General features: G+C 54.0%; 1 protein-coding gene across 2 annotated transcripts; it reads right to left on the reverse strand.

Annotated features, from left to right (window-relative positions):
• Positions 1-1,389: 1,389 nt before the first annotated feature.
• On the reverse strand, positions 1,390-19,697 carry ISM2 (isthmin 2). Of its 2 annotated transcripts, none has more exons than XM_041398421.1 (6): positions 18,906-19,697; positions 5,255-5,515; positions 4,384-4,753; positions 3,445-3,585; positions 2,868-2,945; positions 1,390-2,392 (listed from the first exon to the last, which is right to left on the reverse strand). In XM_041398421.1, exons 1-6 carry the CDS (start codon positions 19,044-19,046, stop codon positions 1,875-1,877), a joined length of 1,509 nt encoding a protein of 502 aa, XP_041254355.1. In that variant the 5' UTR covers positions 19,047-19,697; the 3' UTR covers positions 1,390-1,874. The 2 variants fall into 2 exon arrangements, with proteins under 2 accessions (XP_041254355.1, XP_041254363.1); XM_041398429.1 differs by lacking the exon at positions 18,906-19,697 and adding an exon at positions 18,472-18,581.
• Positions 19,698-20,563: the final 866 nt, after the last annotated feature.

Genomic DNA, 20,563 nt, shown 5'->3' on the forward strand with positions numbered 1-20,563 from the left:
AGGTCTAGGTCTCCATCCATGCTTACTTGGTTCCCTTCTTTCTCACCATTTACAGAACACTGGTCATCTCAGACTGTATGGGAAATTTCTGTTGGGAAATGGATGATGTCTGCCTGTATTTTGATAGAACCCATATCCAGAGTCTAGGGATACAAGGGTGTAATAACAGTTGAGTAAGAACAATTCAGTGATAACTTCATTAATACTTTTGTTTTACCAGCTGTGAAGTCTTAGGTATGGATGACCAAGGATGCATACAAAGACCCCCCCCCCCCAAAAAGACTCCCCTAAGAGCTTTCAGACCAAGAATATTCACTGAGGCTGGAGAAAGCTCCTGTAAAAAGCACAGACAGTACAGGATGGTCAACTAAGGACCTCTGCAACCAGTTATTTGGTTCAACAGTGCCCTGCAGAAGTACATGGAGTAGCTAGCAGCCTTGCATGAAACCTCTAGAGTAGAAATGACTCCATTCTTCTTGATGTGTGCTTGACTTTTATTTCCCCTGATGCATAAAATTTCTTAAATAAAACCTATTACATTTTCTGCCAGTTCAGCAACTGAATGTCCTGGGACAAAGGTGCTCAGCCTAGTTTCTCTGCAGAAAAGCTTCCAAAATATGCTGGGAGACACTGCCACGGACCTGTGAAAAGCTGAATAAAACCCAGGCAATATCAAAGTGCCAGCAGAGAGCATCACGATCCCTGATCTATGGACACCAGGTATTGACAATATTAGCATGTGTGTCTTCCTCCTCTGGAGCCACACTTGTGAGCCTGGCCTGGAAGTGAGCCTGAGGGGTCTATGGCTCGGTTTGTCTGGGCTGTCTCCAGGTGGGGACCTGGGCAGACACAGAATGGAGCAGCTGGGGACATGGGCAGACTCAGCACAGAGCAGGGCTAGCTTGGCTCAGTGCTTTTTGCTCCTCACCAGCAATGGCATGAGCAGTGGCCAAGATGCCTCCTGCCCCTGGCAGGGCTGTGAGTGGGAAACAGAGGACTTTCCTTTGGGCTGTGTCCCAGGTGCTCCTGAGACCCTCTGGAGACTGCCAAGGGGCCAAGGTCTGGTAGAGGGCTAGTGCTGTGACTTGCAGAGATGCTACCACCCTGTTCCCCCAAGCACCACGGTAGAGGGGCTGAAATGCACACAGATGGTGTGTCCCCATGCTGACGCCCTCTGAGGTCCACCTACATGCAGATTTGGCAGCCAAAACCCTGGTGGCTAGGCAGTCTTACCAAGGAAGCCCAGGCAGCCAGTCTCCTCCTGCCCCACAGCCCACTCCCCCAGACCCACAGACCCATAAACCTTTCCCTGCTCCTTCCCAACCATGCACAAACCCAAGGATGGGGGGCCCTGCTCTGTACGCGTGGCTGAACAGCCCTGCACTCTCTAGGAAGACCTACCCCCAGTTTCAGACATAAACCAGCATGTGCCAGGGCAGGTGTACAGACAAGGGCAGGCAGCCATGCCGCAGGCATGCTCCTCAGATGTGGTGTGAAGCCAGCAGGAGCTGAGCCCACTTCATTCACCCTGTGCTCAGCTTTCAGGCTGCACTGAAAGGTCATAGAGAATAAAAGCAGAAAGGAGCAGCCCCTTGTTCCCCTTATACCTCCCAGCCCCTGCTGCTTTCCACATGCCAGGCCAGGAGCTCTGGACTGCAGGACTGCCCTGGGTGGCACGGCAGGGACTGCACCACAATAACCTCCAGTACCCTCAGAAATCGGAGGAGACACTCCTCTGAGGGGATGAGACAGACGGCACATCCTCCGCGTTTTGCCTGGCACCGCTGAGGAGCCCATGAGCAGGGTCAGGGCTGGCCAGGCTGCGCAGGGACGCAAGCCAGTGGTGCTGGTGGCACCTTTGAGAGTGGCTGTGGCTAGTACTCCTTGGCCTCCTGCAGCTGGGACAGGTACTCCTCCTCGGCGGGGTTGTCGGCACACCGTTGCCCATTGTTGGGAGGCCGGACGGCGTGATACCGGCTCCAGTCACCCTTGCAAAGGATCCAGGGCAGCATGTCCACCTTGTAGTGCAGCTCCGGAGAGAACTCGGTGCTGATGAGGTTGGGGACACCGGCCCCCTTGCCGCGGGTGATGAGACGGGTGTGCTCATCGTAGCAGCAGTGCTGGGCGGCCAGGGTGGTGCTGTCCAGGGACAGCATGGAGCGCAGGCAGAAGCGTGCCGTGGGCTTGTAGATGTCCAGGCGCTCCTTGGGGCCGCTGGCATCCCGCCATCGGAAGCTCTTGCCCCGCTGCTCATCGCGCAGGTTGACGGCACTGTAGACGGCCTCCAGCGGGTAGGAGCAGGGGCAGCTGGGCAGGTCCGTCAGCACCTTGCTCAGGTACTTGGTGAGGAAGTCGCTCTTGCAGTTCAGCCACTTCTCACAGCTGTCCACCTCTGGGGGAGGGCACCAAAAGGGTGAGGGCATGGACATTCTGCACCCCACTTTACCCAGGGGGCATCTGCCTGAAGCCATGCCAACACCACCAGTGGAGCCTGCAACCACCAGGCAGGAGCAGCCAGGCTCTTGGGATGAGCTGGAGCCAGACTCCTCCCGCAAGGAAGTGACAGAGAGAAGGGGGTTTGTGCTGGGGCCAGGCTGGCAACATTCCCTTATGGGAGAGGGCACGTGGCAGGCTGGCTTCAGCCACTGAACCCTAAAGCAGGACTGTGCTGTACCAGGGCTGTGGGAGCAACTGGGTTTCCCAGCATGACCACTGAAGCCTGCACATGGCAGTGGTTTGGTGACTTAGGTCTGGACACCAGACACAGGACCCCTTGGCTGAACCCTGAACCCTCCCCGCCAGCCAGCTACGACCCTCCCAGGGTCTGTCACAGACACCCCCAGTGCAAAGCAGAGGCAGAGGCTGACCTGAGTTGAACAGCTCTGTGGTGTTGTCACTTTTAAAAGGCGTCTCCTCTGTAGGGAAGATCATCTCTCCTTCTGCTCCTTGAGACAGAAAAAGAACCGAAACAAAGAACCTGGCTGAACACGGGAAGAAGGGTGGTTTTTCCCTCTGTATGTGCACCAGACACCACCCATCTCCCAGCCCCTCTCCTGCCACTTCTTTGGTAACATGGCCCTGTGATTGGAAGGAAGGGCCAGCAGCAAGACTGCCCAACAGAGGTTGTTAGTTTTGTACATCCCAGTGGATAGAGCTGGCTCTCAATATGCCTCAGGAGAGGATTTCAAGCTCCAATATGAAAGAGGTGCAAGAAGTCACACACCAAACTTAATGCCAGTTCTAGCAACCCTGGGCCCCACACAACTGCCTGGGGAGCCATGAAGCCCAACCATAGCTTCTTTGTGGAAACAAAGCCCCATGGTCCTGAGCCCTGATCACATTAAACATAACTAATTCTTGAAGCATGAGCAATGCCCAGCCTGCAGCAGCCAGCCCACATCAAAGTCAGACAGTAGCCAAGGCCTGTTCTGGCCAGGGGCTCACCAGGGCAGTGTGTGAGATCGCAGGTCCTCGACTCTGTCGCTGTGCAGGCATAGCCACAGGACCGGGTCCTCTTCTGGTTGCCACTGCCACAGGTGATGCTGCAAGGGGACCATGGGCTCCACTCCTCCTCATCTTCATAGTCTGTGCACGGCAGGCAAGAGGCAGAGAGCAATGGACCTCAGCAAAGCTTTAGCAGGAGGGGAGACAGCAGCCATCTGGGACCTCCCTCAGCTCTGCCTCCATCCCTGAACAGGGACTGTGCTGCCTGGGGCACATGGAGGTGCCCAGCCATGCAGTGCCAAGGGCCATCCCCATCCTCACTGCCAACCCCAGGGAAGCAGCCCTGAGCAAAGGCTCTCATTCTCACAGCTTTGCTCCCAGTCATACCAACCCAAACAGGTATCGCTGCCCACCCCCACATGGCCTAGCACACTGCCCACAATGCTGAACACCACGTGTTAGCAAAGGCTGCCTGGTTTTGGGGTCATGGCCAGGAAGCTGTAGGCTTCTGCTGCTGTGGTGCCCTGGCCCACCTGCCCACAAGAATCTGCCATCCAGCTCTCTGCAGCTCCTCTCCTGGGGGGAACCCACGTCTGTGGAAAAGGTTTCTGGCACTGATCTCACTACAGGGACCCGAGTCAATGGCAGCAGCACTTGTCATTAAACATTTATATTGTATGGCTCATCTGAGCATGCCTTAACTAGAGCCCATGCTCCAGTGTGATTACATGCAAGGACAATTCCCGCTGGGACACTGGTATGTCTGACTGCTGGCAGCCCAGCTCAATGTGCTGGCCTTGCTCCTTGGCATGCTCGGTTATTTTGTAAGTAGGAGCTGAGCACCAGTGTGCTGTGATCCCTGGTGCAGGGCTGTAGGCCAGACAGGACAGGGGAGGGCATTGCTGCTCTGCAGGGCAGCTGCATGTGCCAAGAACTCACCGTAATTATATTTTTCCTTGAAGATCCAGTTTTTCTGCCCAGGCCATCGCTGGTCCCAGTTACCGCCTACTCCACTAAGCATGGACTCCTCCTCCTCATAATCTGTTGTGTAATCTTCCTCTTCATCATCATCCTCTTCTTCCTCCCTGTCCCCAACATCCAGGTTGTCATCCTCTTCCTCTTCTTCCTCCTCCTCTTCATCTTCCTCCTCCTCCCCCTCAGCAGGGTCAGTGTATTCCCAGAAGAGGGGCCAGAATAGGTCCTTGTGGGACAACCACTCAGAGGATGTCAGAGACCAGTCATTGCTTGTCTCCTTCAACAAGTCCATCTCCATCTCAGCCTGAGGATCATCCACCACTTCAATGGTCACCTGGTGGGCAGATAAGAGGCAAGGCAGTGAGCTGGGGCACAGCCTTTGGACAGACCTACCAGACCATGCCCTGGCTCCCAGCTCAAGAGGCCACAGACACTCGGGGCTGCAGGACCGTATGAGGAGTGCAAATGGTATCTCCTCATCCAGAGGGACTGAGCAGGAAAAGAGTGGGAAGCACAGGGTGGCTGGTGGTCACCTGCAGGGGCCAATGCCACCCTCAGAAATTGAGAGGTCACCCATGTTAGGACAGTTTACTCCTGCTCTGTAAAGAGGAGCTGGGGAGGACAGGGGAAAGGCTGTGAGCAAATTCCTCAGTCAAGGAGCTTCTCCATGCCTGCTATCTGCAGCTGGTAGTCACCAAGAAAACAGATGACAGCGGCCACACAGATCCTGCTCATGAGATCTTTTCTCTTAGGAACCAAATGAAGCTGGAGAGCACCACTGTCACCACAGCACTCACCCTCATCCCCCCGTAGCCCTCCCAGACCCACTCCCCACCTGGATGTTGGGGTTCTGGGCACTCAGGTCCACATTGGCCAGCCCCGGCAAGTTCTGCAGGTCCAGCATGAAGGGCAGGCTCTCCTCCTGGCCAGCAGCACTGGGCTGGGGCAGCGCCGGGCTCCTGGCAGCCTGCTGAGCCAGCCCTCTGCGCCTGTGCCGCCGCGGGCCGGCCTGCCCGCTCCGCCTCAGCGCCCGCGCCCTGCCCGACGGCGGCAGCTCCTCGTCCCCCGCTGAACGGGGGCTGGATGATGCTGATACCTGGAGAGGGAACAGTCAGAGACAACAGCTCTTGGTGGTGGTGGTGCAGGGCAGGGAGCAAACCACTACCCAGCAAAGACGGGTCTGGCCTCCTGCCCCAAACAGTTCCTGCACCCCATCTTAATGCAGCATCAGGACAGCAATGAACACGTTAATCAATCAAGTTAATACCAAGTGCCCTGTGCTGTGCCAGGGTGCAGTTCTGCTGCACCTGAGCCTACAGGTCTATTCAGACTGGTACCTCCCGACTCCATGACCACCCTCCCTGCACCCCTCTGCTGTCCCACTGCCCAGCTCACCTGGCTTTCCACTTCTCACTCTCCCTTTTTAGCTATTTCTCAGTGCCTGGAAATGGGTTAACTGTAAGGGTTGCTTCTGGCCACAGAGTTACCACAGGTTATGTATGTTTAATACTTTTATATACTTATATAAAAAGTTTACAACCAGGGCTTTATGACAAAGGGGAAAACCTCACCCAAATACATTGTTCTGTGGTATTGGTACTAGGGCAGATGACTTCAAGCAGCACAGGTTTAATTGAAATTTCTGATAGTGCCCAAAGGCTACCACAGAGACGGAAAGAAACTGCTGGCAGATATAACCCAGCTACCTTTAGCTCTTTGGGAAAGGGAAGACGCCCAGCCAAAAAAGCCAACAAAACTCACTTGCAAGCGCTGCCAGTGGCTCTAAGTGCTGCCTCCCCTGCAGGGGCACATGTCTGGCCCCCCAGCGCCAGGAGGAGCAGGGGTAGCAGCCAGGGAGCCTTGCCGAGAGGCAGCACGGCCCTGCGGGCCGGGGAGGCGCGGCAAACGCGGCCAGACTCGGCCCGGGCTGCCCCGCTCCTGGTCCGCTCCCGGGGCGCGCTGGCAGCAGAGAGCAGCGCGGCCCCAGGGGCCAGCAGGCTCCAGTGTGCCCAGGAAACCCGAGATGGGAACAACTGGCAAAGCCCCCCCGCGGCACGGGCGCCCTTGGGAAGGCCTGCAGGGCCCCGCAGCTCAAGGCTGAGAGCGGAGGTGCCCGAACTCCCAGCATCTCCGCCAGTGTCTGCCTTTTTCTGGCTGCCCAGCTGAAACCCCCTTTTGTTCCCAAGCTCTCACCCTTCGCATCAGCCCGGTCGAGAGCCGTGGGATTAACGAAGAGCACGGAGTGCCCCCTCCCCACAGCGCCGGGCGGGGGGGCGCAGAGAGGCATTTCTACCTGCAATTAGAGCCAGATGGTTTGGGGAAGGACTCCCCTCCCTTTCATCCTGATCACTGGAGCACTTCAAAGGCAGCTGGAGCCTAGCCAGACTCTCATGAGCGCACACAGCCCGTCCCCAGCCCTGTCCCTGTACATCAAAGCCCGCGATCCCTCCATCCCCGGGGGAGGGAAAAGAGCAGCGGGGACGCTGCTGGTCCCTTGGCTGCTGCCCAGGGCAGGCTGAAGGCAGGGAAGGGCCGGTGACAGACTCCACCAGATGGGCCCTGAGGAGAGAGGGCTGCCGAGAGGACAGAACCTGTGCTGCCCAGATAGAGCGTTTGGGGCTCGCCCCTCTCCCTGGCCCGGAGGACTCCCGTGGCACTGCTGGTAGCAAACATGAGCAGAAAGACCCCCTGCACGCACCTTCCCTTCCCAGCTCCCTCTGTCCCCATCCAAACCACAATGGTTTTGGGAAGAATGCATGGGAATGATGCCTAGCTCTGCCTCAGCCATTTCCCAGGGCCTTAGCCCCTTGCTAGGTCTCTTGTCATGTCCCAGGAGTCCTTGACAAGAAGCAAGGAGCCCAGGTGGAACAAAAACAGCAAAGGGGGTTGAGCAGGCAAACACAGCCATGTCCCAGTGCTGGCTGCATGGCACTGCCTGCTGTGCTGGGTTTGCTGCCAGCTGCACATGCCCAACACAACCCCTGAGCAAGAGACTGGCAACAGCCCTGAAAGGCTGGCGTTCCTGCCTAATTTGCAAAGAGTTTATTGGGCTGGGTAAGCTCGTGTCACACACAACCCAAATTTAATACACATGGAAAGTGAGGTCTCCTCTAGCAACAAGATCTGAGCTCACCCAAGGACACCAGAGCAAGCAAGCCAGGAACAGACTCAAAGTCTCCAAATTTACACTCAGTGCCTAATTCAGATTTTACGCCCAAACAAGCTCAAGAAATTCAGAGTACTGTTCCCACAGGGAAAATGTAAAACTGCTGCAGGGGAACTGGCTGCAAAAGCGTGGCAGGGCAAACAGAACTCCCTCAGCTCCCAGATACTCTGGAGGCATAAGCATGACAGGGGTGGTCACCCTGGATGGCCAAGAGCCCTTCAGCAATGGTCACTACAATGTGCCACCCAACACTTCCCTCCTGTTGGCATCTGCATCACTTCAAAGGTTTGCTGGATTAAAATCTGCCCCTGCATCAGATGTCCCTCCCATCTAAGGCTCAGTGCCCTGCCCCAGACAGTCAACAATGCATTCAACAAGCTCTTAGAAGGCCCAGTGCTCCCTCCAGGTCAGAGCATCCATGGCAGCAGACGTGTGTTCTCCAAGTCATCAAAGGTCCCCTGACAGCCACACAAGCAGCTGCCCTTGAGGTTTGCACCCCTGCTGCATGACACCCACCCTCCCCTCTGCACTGTCCAAGGAGCAGCTGGATAAAGCCATCAAGGGTGGAGCTCAGCCACGGCATGGGCTAAGGGAAGAGAAGACTTTGCTTGTCCAGAGGGAACACTTTATTTCCCTGCTCTCTATAGAGCACAGGAGAAAGCCTGCACACCATTGGAGAGCTGGTCATCAGCAGCTCCCTTCTCCTTCCAGCACCATGGAAGCAGAGTGCAGTGCTGGGAAGCCATCACTGTCTTCCAGTCCAGTTCCAACCTTCTCCTGCAACAAGCCAGCACCAAGCAAAGGAAAAAGCTGAACAAGGAATTGCCACAGCTTCTCCTGTTTACACTTGGCATATCCTATCTGGCTGGGAAGAAGGGTTCCCAGGGCAGGAACCTGAGATAAACTCTGGGGCAGCACTGAGGAAAGAGCGTGGACTTTGCATTTGTGAAGATGATGTTTTGACTGAAGGCTGTTAGCAGGATCATACCTGCCTACCTACCAGCCCAGGAGCCCTTCCCACATAGTCCAGGCTGTCCCACACATAGGACTGACCACTGAAACACCTTGAGGCTCAAGCTTAGAAGAGAAGTTTGGAAGGGAAATAACTCATCAGCAATTCATCCCTGTGTCATGCCTACTTTGTATATAACATGGGCAACAAGGTGTGTGGAAAAGGTGTGGGAAAGGGCCACACATCATTGCTCTAGAGACCAAAAGCTGACATTTTTCCATTTCTAGTCCATACACCTCTGTAAGAATTGCTCAAAAATCTGAGATGATGAAGAGAGCAGCCACAAAAACATTTCAAGGGATGGAAAGTCTTGTACAAGTCTTGTACAAGTCTTTTCCAGTGAAAGACTCGTACAATTCAATTTCTTTCTCATGCTGAAAAAAGAAAGCAATGACTCAGTTTTCCAGTTCTTTAAGGCAGTAATCCATCAGGCACCAGAGACTATAATCCAGAACAGAAACACATAATAGGAAGCAATGTGCCCAAGTCAAAGCCAAAACAATTTAACTGAGGAATAAGGATCATGCCTTTAATGCCATAGGTAATTAACCACAGGAACAATTAAAAAGAAAAGTGACAATTTTTCTTGTGGAGACTGCCAAACCCACATCACTGGGCTCAACACATGAGTACTGCAACTGCACTAGGGAAGAAAGTCAAGGCTCTAGTAATTTCTTCTGCTCTTCAAATTTGTGATTTTGCTAGAAATGTCCGTAAGGCTTTGAACTAAATCTGGGTTAAGGAAGCAAATGACCAATGTTCATGTGCTGCAGCTCTGGCCATTAGAGACATGACATTTCAGTTTAAAACCTGAAAACATCATCAGACTAGTTCCTGTGCTGTACTGCACTTTGGCAGCCAGGGACACCACCACACTGCCACTTACACAACCACAGGTACTTGTCCCTCCAGCAGGTGCCTCAGCATCTCTGCAGGAGCTGCAAGCTGCCAGAGCACCCAACAGCAATGCTCTTTGTAACTACACAGACTGCTGAGCAGAGCTGCCCCTCATCATGGGGTTAAACCAATCCAAGCACATTTGAGAGAACTCCCCTGGCAGGGCAGCACTGCCACAGCATCAGCACCAGTGCAGCAAGCAAGTCACCAGCACAGGACAAGCTCAGAGGATGCAGCTTCTACCCACACCTATCCCAAGCCAATTATCGAGCACATAAACTCATTCAACTTGAACCAAGGAAACCTGTGCACACGGCAGTCGGATCAGAGGCAACGCTCAGGCTGTGCTTTGGGCTTGTTAACACTGCAGTGCAGAAAATGACGTATTTGCTAAAGGCTGGTATCACACTGAGCTGTAATTATAAGGAATGGGGGCTTTTGTTGCTTAATCATTACTGCTTGTGTTAGGTTTCCTTTGAACAGTTTTACCATGCTGTATTGAAACAAGAAACCACCAGAAGAACTATTGATCTTTTCCTGAATAGACCTTCCTTCTCTTTCCCCAAAGCTTTCCAACATTATTTTAAAATCTGTCTGTTGCAAACTTGCCCACTTATGAATTAGTCAAGTACAATTTTTTTTTTAACCATAAAACTTTTCTTTTTATATTTACCTAAATGAGCTGCAAAGATCTGGAGAAAGTATTAAAAAAAATATCTTTGGACTGAAACTGGGTAGGAACAACTCCAGAGTAGGATTTTCCTATAAAGCCATACTATAAAGCCATGGAAGTAGAGAAGGCTGGTTGGTTGCATTAGAAGGAAGCCCGGCATGTCTGGGGTTGTCTCTGGGGCTGCAGTTTGCAGAAAGGCTCATGACAATCTTTGCTGGTGGGATAGGGAGAAAGGGATGTTTTTCTAGTGCTAACAGGTAACACTGCTGTCTGTTTAAAATAAAGTAAGGTTGAACAGCAGAGTGATCACCAGGAACAAATGCAGTGTGCCACGATGCCTCCCTCCCATAAAACATGCTTGCTCTTCTATGACCACTGCCCCAATAAAGGGCTTTTTTAGCCCAGTCAGCTGAGACCCCCGTGGCCTCCGGAGGGCTGTAGTTTGATCCTCCTGGCTCATAAGCATCCACCAGCACACAACCTGTCTACTGGCAGGCTTGCAGCCAGATGGAAAATCCATGGGACACACATTAGGCAAGTGACCTCTGCCACCCACCAGCTCATCACCCACTTAAGGGATTTCCCAGAGCCCTGACAGAGCACAGCATCACCTAGAGGTGTCAAGAGCTGGGTGGGTACCTACCAGACAACAGGGAAGGCAAACATGCTGCTCAGTTCCTGTTACTGTCTGTAAGACCTTCTGAGCCACAGCCCCAGCCATCAGATCCAACACATTTAGACTTACAGGCAGGTGGCTGAGCAGGAGCTGTCACTCAGGATTTTGACATGTGAGCTCTGGAAGATCTGCCAGAGGTCATTTAAAGAAGTTAACACCTCCAGTTGCCTCCCTCTTCTTGCGCTCTGGGTTACACTCCTGCCTGCAAAGGGGCTGTGGCACAGGTGAAGAGCAGAACCAAGAGCTCCCAAACACTGCACTATCCCCTCCACCTCAGGATCAACTTACATGGGTGCTGTGAGGGGGTTATTGCTTTGTTGGTTTGTTCTTTTCTTTTAATAAAGACTCCCTTTAGGTTTTAGGAGAGTTCTGCAAGTGCTCATGGAACAGACAAGGCACTTGGTTATCGTGCTTACGTGGGCAGATCCTGTTTATGACAGACCAGCAGGAGCCAGCAGCAAACTGTGGGCTGTGCAGATAATTATTACACCCTCATGATTATAATTTTCATTCAGTTATCAAAATACTTCAGATCATATGGTATCACTTTCTTTTCTAACTAGCTTCATTCCAACCGTCTTGGGTAGGGAGCTGCAGGAGGCAGCATCAAAGGCTTCCTCATGTTTCACATTTATTTTCATGTCTCACAGTTGCAACAACTGTAATCTCAGAACTCTTTCCAAGGTCGGTGACTCAGTTGCCCCTGAGGCAGAGCCAGCCCTGGAGCAGAAGACAACACAGCACGGAGCAGCAGCAGCAAGCAGCACCATGAGGAGCAAGGACACAGCATGGCTGACTTTGTGCAAGACCAAAAAGGAGGAGGTTGTCCAGGCTACTGAGAATGCTCCTCACCATGCATCCCACTGGCACAGCCCAGCTCCTCTCACCAGCCAGCTCTCCTGTGGGTATGCTCATGAGTAACCTGCCCACGGCATCCTCACTCCCCTGATCACTTGTGGCACGAGGAGGAAAAGCAGCAGCCTTGTGGCCTTTCACCTCACCGTGCCAAGCTGCTGACCTCCTCATGCAGACCATGGTTGTTACACTGGCAGATGTTTCTCTACCGTAAACATCTTCTCCCCGTTCAACACTGAGACAAATGTCTTTGTCTGCAAGGCTCCCATTTTGCAGACAAAGCAAATGACATGCTCCTCAGGCAGCCTGCGGCCAGGCCAGGCACACATGGCGGTCTCCCCTGTTGTACTCGGAGAAGCTCTCGAGAAGGTTCACCACAGCTCAGCTCCTTCTCCCCACCTGCCCCAAAGGGGGCCTGGTCTGCTTTCTCCACAGGTGAACCACACAGGCCTGGAGGTGGAGAAGCTGGAGCTCATCCTCGGCACCACTGGTGCCTCCCAGCACAGCAGACGGGGCTGCCCTCGCACCAGAGACTCTGCCCAAGTACACTGGTGCCAGGGGCTGATTCTTGACGGGTGGTGCCTGCTGCAAGGACACCAGCTGGTGGCAAGGCACACCACTGGAGATCCTGAGACTTCGGCTCAGTTGTGGGTGTGGGAGCAAGGCCCCCAGAGAGACTGCATGGAGAGGTCCCCAGAGAGATGAACAGACACACATCCACATCCCCTGGTGCTCTCTGGCAATGCTCCTGCTAAGGCAGCTGGTTTCTGCTATCATAGTTCAGCAGCAATACACATAAGCTCCCAATCCATCAGAGGGAGTCGCTGCTAACTTGTTCCAGCTCTAAACCCCATGTGCTTCAGTAACCATTAACTTGTTCCAGCTAATGATCCGCATTTGCTAGTCTGCACTCTGTAACTCTCCCACTGCTCCAGCTGCTGCTTCCTTGCCTGCCACAGCCCAGGCAGAACTGCAAAAGGAAGAAAACCCCAAATATCACAAAGCAGGTGGAGAAGCTGACAGGACCCGATCAACACCAGCCTCCCCCTGCCGGCTAGAAGATGTGGGGAGGGAATCACAGGCACGAGGGAGTGCAGGGGACACCTGCTCCCCTTGTCCCAAGAAGGGTGCACAGGCTGCCCCTCCATGCAAACAGTGGGGCAAGGGCAGCCAACCAGACAAATGCAAATCCATCAGGGATCCCTTCAACAACCGAAAAAATGGACACCTGAGCCAGACTTGGAGTATCTCTATGCCCTGCACAGGAAGGGATCCAGGCAGGGATGCTGCATCTCATTCTCCTGAAGAGGCAAAGCTGAGGTGACTCTGAGCCAGGTGCTTGGCTGCAGCTCCCCAGCCTGGGGACAAGCTCAATTCCACTCCCCAGCCAGCTTTGATTTTAAGGAGCTGGCAGCCTTAGCTTGTAATAAAACCACGCTGTCTCCAAGGGGAAGGTGTTGGGAACTGCATATGAAGGTATCTGTACAACACCTTGTTTCGATGGAGGCGCTCATGGTACGGCACAGTGCAGCTGGAATTCCCTGTGATTTTGGCTGCTGTGAGAATGGCTGCAGGTGAAGGGGAGGGCAGCGAGGACAGCAGGAGGAAGTGCCGAAGTGAGGAAGAGAGGACGTCCCAGGGAGGCAAAGAGATTTTCCACATGGGACACTCCCACAGCACCTCCAGGCCATCCAGCAAACACTGCCTCCTCAGCCAGCAGGCACCTGCGGCTCAGCTGCTGGGAAAGAGCCGGGGCTGCCTTGCTTGCCCTAGGCCAGGGCTGCCAGGGCTGGGGTGGAGGGAGGCTCACCTGAAGGCCCTGCACCCATGCCATGTGCCAGCCTCCTGCTGAGCCCTGCGTGGTAGTGGCTCTCTTGGTCTGGGACATGTTCCCATGCATGCCTTGCAGCCCAAGTCCTGAGTGCTAGATAAGAGCCTGAAAGACTAGGCCAACCACCAGCTCCTAATCCAAGATAAACCCACGCAATCACTACCTCTTCCCTGCATGCATGGATGTTTCCTGGCCATCTGCAGCCAGGTCTCTACCCTGTGCCTGTCTTGTGGTGCCAGGGGACAGCAGAAGGCAGCAACTGACTGCATTTTTTTCCCTTTGACGTTGTACCCTTGCCCTAGAGACTAAACCAACCTGAACCCCAAGAGGCATTGGTGCTCTTCGTGCCAAGGGCCACCTAGGACTCCGAGACAGGTAGGTCACCATAGTTGTGGTGTCTTCATCTCACAAGTACTGAGACAAAAGTACATCTCAAACAGCTTCTCAGACAAGCCCCCAGAGTCCCTACACAGAAGGAACATGGAGAAACTGAATTGCTTGGAAGCAACACCATACAAACTGACTTTTATAGCTGGCTACATAAAAGCATCAGGCTGCCCAATGAAGATTCCTTGAAAAAACATTATACCAAAACAAACAAACAAACAAACAAAAAAATAGTCCTTACACTGCACTTTTGCAAGCTTCTCTCTGAAACAAATCCGATCTAACACTGAAATATGCTGTAATCTCTTCCTTGCTCCAGTATATTATACAAAACCTGAGCTCTGGCTGATAACATTTGCTTTGAAAGAGCTGGACAGCACAGGTACACCTTGCTGGCCTGTCTGCAGCTCAGACTGTCCTCAGGCTTCCCTAAGGGAAGTATCAGGCTTCTTGTCTTGAGGATTATTCTGAGAGGAAGACTACTTACTGCTATTGTGGACCAGTTTTCACTCCCTACCCCTAAAACACTGACAAGAGCAAAGCAGGAATTACTCTCTAGCACACTCCCTCTATCACCCCACTGGGAAGGATCATGGCTGGAGGCAGGATGAGTCCCCCGGTTTGACCGTCTTTGAGGAAAGGGTCTGCACGAGTTGGACAATTTTGGGAACCCAGAGTGTAGGGCAATACCCTGTGGGGCGATTTATGCCTAATCTCTTCCCCTTACATGTGCCTTTTACAGGAACCCCTTTGATTGCAACAATGGGAACGCAGCAGACCTATTTGTGCGGTGCAAATGGAAGAAGCCCCCTTGTTGGGCAGCTTCCCTACACCCGGCTCTCCTTTGTTTCTGCTGCTGTCTCAGCCCCAGGGCGGGAGGGTTTTCAACTGTGTTGACTAAGATAATTTGGCACTTCTCAAAAGGGAATTTGCTACAAAGGGCGAAGTACCTCCCTGCGCACAAAGAGCCCCTTTCAGAGCGGAAGGATGCTTCAGTGAACGTTTTGTACCCACAAATCCGACCTCCGCCAAGGACAAAGCCAGGGACAAGAACGCTTAATTGCTGAAGAAATGAAAAGGTAAAAAGCACATCCTCAGGCAGAATGACTCTGCTACTGACACAGGCCGCAGTGGCGGCGGGGATGCGGCGGCGCAGCGCCCGCTCGGAGCGCAGCTGGGCTCTGCGGGCAGGCGCTCCCCGCAGGGCGCGCACGGGGACACGGCTGCAGACCCGCAGCAGGGCGAGGCCGCCGGGCAAACCGAGATGCTCTCCGGGGCCACAGCCCCAGAGGAGTGACCACGGAGCAAGAGCTGGCCGGAGGCACAGGGCAGGCCCCTGCACACCTCTGTGCCTGTGCAGCCCAGTGGTCTCCCCAAACCAATGTGTCTAGGCTAAATTAGGGCTCTCAAATGACAGGGCTACCCCGACTTACAGCCTCCTGACAAGCTCCACTCAAGCCCAGCCGAGATTTCTTTCCCTTTAACACTTTTTAAATCTAGTACAGCCACACCACATCACCTTGGAGCTCCTTCACCCTCTGTCTCTGGCCAGGCATCACATCACTGCTACACAATAAATTCTTAAATGATTCTTAATCAGGTGTAGACCTTCAGTTTTACAAGTAGCTTCCCATGGCTTTTCTCACTGCCTGGTTTAGCCAGTAAACAATGTGTAGTGTTGTTACTTGTTTCCTTATTTCTCAGGGGCCAGGAGCCAGTCGTATCAGGTGCTGCACAAACCCACTGATTTGCAGCCAACTCAGCCTTTATGCTGTGCTTGATATTTCTTTTGTTGCCTTCCTTTATCTCTTATCGCAGATGCCAGATTTGCTTTGCCTACAGCCTCAGACCAGGGGAAATCCAACAGCAAGTTCCAGCCTGGATCTGCCCCCTGTCCCAGCCCTGCAGTAACATTTGGGGAGTTTGCTGAGGCTGCTCTCGGGCTCCGCTCTCAAGAGCGGTTCCCTCCTGCAAAAGAGCACCCACCAAGCCCACCAGGCTGGACTGGGGGCCCGGACCCTCCAGAAAACACTGCTGGCTCGCTCCGCCTCACCCCCCTGGCTGCTCCACCACGCCCATCACCATTCCCGCCGGCACGGTTATTCCTGTGCACAGCTATTGAAACTCTTGTGTCAGTTCACACAGATTTAATCACTGTGAACATTTACATTTGTCACAGTTTGGAAAGAAAAAAACAAAAAACCAAAAAAACAAAACTGCCTTTCAACTTTTCCATCCTGCCTTTTCAACTTCTAGTCAAATAGACTGAAGAAACAGCAAAATATTCTCACTACATCTGTTATTTATGCTGAGCACAGCATAATTTGGGCAAAGCTTTGCTGACCTGTGTCATTGCTAAGACAATGTAAACACAAGCTCCTTTGGTAATGGCTGGAAACACTGGATCCTGACTGAGGTACAGGACTTCGGACATAGAAGGCTAAGACCCAAAAATTAAGCATGTGCTCCCTACATCCTTCCTACAACAATAAGAACACTTTCTATCTCAAAAAAATTACTGAAAAACGTATTTGTTTGATTTTTCTAAACTATTTTAGTATAGAAGTGCAACTTTAAGGCTCAGCACAAATTACAAAAAATCCCATTCAGTTCTAAACCAAGGAAAAATGTTTGCTTTAAACAAAGTTATTAAATTTTTAAAAGTCCAAGTTATGTAATTGCTTAATGGTTTTGATTGTCTATCTGCTCTGCTCTGTCATTTCTATTTTTCTCCTCACAGCCTCCTTCATTCTACCCACATCTGTAGGGCATTACCCATAGTGTAACCAATACTCCAGCTGTGGCTGCCCTGCTGCCATAGAGACAGGACGGATCAGTGCAGCAACAGGAACCATCTGTATGTATGACCCAAAATCACTCTGGATTTTTTAACCACCATGCTGCTGTGTTTGTGCTCTCTGCTTTAGTTCAAACAGCCGGGCATGACTACTCTAAACTGTCCCCTGCATGCACCAGAAACAGAGGATTTCATCCCACAGCCAGGAGACACATGCCAACACCTACTGCTTCCTCCCTGCCATGGGAACTGTGCCCCAGCACTCTGAGGGATGCAGGGTGCACCACCAGACTGCCAGAGAAATCCACTCTTCAACTTCCTCCTTGCTCCTAACCTCCACCCTCAAACCTTTGCCTACACCCCTCCTGCATGTTTGTATTTCTGCAAGAAGCAAAGGTCCCGGGGACAGAGGCCGCGCTGTGTAAGTGCCGTGTGTGATCTTTGGCTGGCCGCACAACCTCCCCATTCACAGCCATTCACAGACCGCGCTCACAGCGGCTCACACGCGCTCCGTCTATTTCAGATGTCACACAGAAAGGAGCCTGAGACTTCGCTGCAGGGTCCCGTGGTGAGGGCATGCACAACTTCCTAGCAGACAGCTTGTCCCTATCCTTGGTCCCTGCCACAGGCCTGCAAAACCTTCCCGGATTTCAAGTGTAAATCCTTACTCCTGCAGCTGGAGTCTGAGGTCACTCTGCCTGACACTGGTCTGGCGACTGAAGCAGCATCTGCTTCTATAGTTAAAGTTTCAGTAGCAAAGGACAGCACAAGAAGATATCACCAACAGCACAGCACATCATCCCCAGCAGTTCTCTCTGCATCTGCTCCGTCCACACTCCACTCAAAACCATCACCAGCCTTGACTAGTGGTACCTGTCAGGATGCAGCCTGTGCCCTCTCTTGCCCCTTCGCCAAGCATTCATGTGGCCGATTCCCTCCTCACACTTGTTCCCTGGACTTCATGCTGGAATGGAGTTTAGCGCATCCAACAGGAGCTGCCAGCATGACTCCTCCCCAGATCAGACCGCGTTTCGGCATTAAATTGCAATATGGTATATTCCATCACTTTGCACCTCCTCTCCCGGTCTGACTGACACTGGAGATCAAATCTGCTGCTTTCCGTACTGCTGCCTATCGCCAGCGAGGACTGAGCTGCTCCTACCGTCCTGCTCAAAATCCTCCTCTCATCGCTTTTCTCAACCATTCCTTTCACCTACTTTTAGCACCAGCATTCTTTCAAAGAGTACTTTTTGAACACAGCTCTACTGCCTGACTTACTTTTCCTCAAGAGAACAATTTCAAGATGGAAAACAGCTTCTTTTAACTATCCAATAGTATTCCTTACTAGGCGCTCTCCCGGTGGTTTCTTTTCCACTCCATTCCTGTCATTCCCGTCAGGTCCCACCAGTTGGTTCCCAGTCTGACCAGTCCCTCACTGCCTGCCGAAGCCTCCCCTTCCACAACCCGCGCTCGGCAGCCAGCGCGGGCCGGGGTCCGGCGCTCAGAGGAGCGAGAGGCGCAGCCCGGGACATCCCTTCCTCCCGGCCGAGGGGCTCCCAAGGCCGCCTGTCCCGGGGGACACTGCGAGGGCAGGATGCCGGCATGAGGAGGGAGCATGGCCGCCCCGGAACCTGCCCCAGGAGGAGGAGAGATGGTGGCTGAAATCTATCGTGTCTTAGGTTTCTGGTAGAGGAGATTTGGCACGCCTAGCAGGGCACCAGCTGCTAATTTGACTGCAGCCGGACCTCTCTCCCCCACCTGGGATGCTTGCCGCCGGAGGCAACGAATCTTCCCGGGCACTGGGTCACGGCACTCGGCCCCGAACTCAGGAAGCCTAAAGCATCCCCTTTCCTTCAGCCTCTGTGCAGTGCGAAGACCTGAGGCTTCCCGAGAATCCCGCAGGCCAGGAATGGGCTCTGCCCCTCAGCGAGTGAGGAAACAGCCGATAAAGGCGGGGGGGGGCCTGCTTCTCCCCCCGGAGCTCTGGGCGGCCGAGCCGCGGGACACGTGCTGGATGCTGCTCCCGTCCGAGACGCACAATTGCCTCCGAGGGAGGGAGCCCCAGTGACCGCCCAGGTGCCCGGCTGCCCGCCTCAGCTTTCCCGGGCACGGGAGAGGGTGCAGAGGCTGAGGAAGAACTCGCCCTAGCACCCTCCCGGCTCTCCGTATTTCCCCAAAGATGATCGCCCTACCTCCGCCAGCTTGGAGCTCCTCTCCTTCGGGGTATTGCTGCGCTGTTTCCCCCTCACGGGTAGCCCTCTCACCGCAGCCAGGAAAGTTGTCAGGAAGACGAATCCGAGGATGAGCACGACTTTCCCTCTAATCAGAGGCATCTCTCCCTTCCTCTCTCCCCGCCTCGCACGTCCAGGGCAGGCGGTCTGGCAGCACGCCTGCCCTTAATGCTCCAAATCCTGTCCTCCGAGAGGAACAGTAAGAACTTAAAAATATATGTATCTTATATATAAACCACCGGAGCCGGGAAGTGCGGTGTCCCGCGGGCAGGGGCCGGGGCAGGGTCCGCCGGCCCGGGCCACTCCGCTGCCTCTGATCGCTCTTGCAGTTTGCCGAGCACCTTCCGCTGTCGCGGCTCCCCCGGGTCGCCCGCCGGTACTGATGCTGAAGGATAACTCTGAAAAGCTTCACAAATGTGTGTGGGGAAGGAGGGAGGGAGAGAGCTTGGGTTCCCCACCCCACTTCCTAATCCTTTCGGCAATCCGATTTCTTTTCCTTCTCTTCTCCTCCCCTCTCCGAGTCACTCCCCGGTGCTGCCGCAGCTCTGCAGGCACCGGCGGGCGGACGGGAGGCCGCTCGGCGGGGAGAGGCTCCTGCTCGCATGAAGCCCGGTGCAGCCCCTCCCGCCTTGGACCGCGGCTGCCTGCCCCGGGCACGGCCCCTGCCCCGCTCGGAGGCTGCCGGCACTGCCAGACCTCCCCCCTCTCCCTCCGGGCGCTGCCCCCTCCGGGGCGCCACCGCCCGCTCCGCTCCTCCCCTCCCGGCAGCTGCATGGCCGGGGCCGCCGCCCCTGCACCGGCGGTGCCCGCGGCGCGCTGCCCCCGCGGCGGGCGCGGAGGATGGAGGCGCCCGGCACGGAGGGGCGGGAGCGGGGACGCGGCCGGGCAGGGGGCTCGGAGCCTCCCGCCGCGCCCCCGGGGAAAAGAGCTTGCAAAAGCCGCCCCTTTTCCCCCGTCTCCGAGCGCCAGGGCTGGGGCCGCTCTGCGGGAAGGGGGGACGGGCCCCTCCGCTCCGGAGCCGGCCCGCGACAGGCAGAAATGGGGCTCTGTGCTCCCCGCTGAAAGCCCCGGCTGTTCCCGAATTGCGGGAGAAAATTTCTACCACTCAAAAGAAGTCTTTATTTCATGATCTGCTGTCTTCTGCACCGGCAGCATCTTATCCAGCTCTCAAAGCCTTTTGGAAACATGGAGTGGCTGTTTACTTGGGGTGTAGAGAGTTTTCCAGCATTTCCACAGACGTTCATGAGCCTATGAAGGAAATTAGGGAAAGGACTATGAAAAAAATTAAGGAAGGACACTGAAAGGAGGTTTTGCAGCCTACTGAGGAGAAGTGCCAGTGCTGGCACGGTCCCAGAAAGGGAGACCTAGAAGGGAAAACTCAACATTTCTACAGCAGCCTTAGCACAAAGCTACAAATCACCTGGGCCCATTTGTGTACCCACAGCTAAAATCAGGACCTGCACCTCCTTTTCAAATACCGACATCTGGTTTATGCAGACTTAGGGCTGAAATGAATGGAAGGAAATGTTTAAAACAAGACACAAACTGCAAGACAGATGTGAGGTCAAGAATCCCATGTGAGATGGATCAAGAAGCCCTTTCAAACATCTCATTAGCAG

Source organism: Onychostruthus taczanowskii, unplaced genomic scaffold (assembly GCF_017590055.1).
Source record: "Onychostruthus taczanowskii isolate IOZ18803 unplaced genomic scaffold, ASM1759005v1 scaffold1, whole genome shotgun sequence".
NCBI lineage: Eukaryota > Metazoa > Chordata > Aves > Passeriformes > Passeridae > Onychostruthus > Onychostruthus taczanowskii.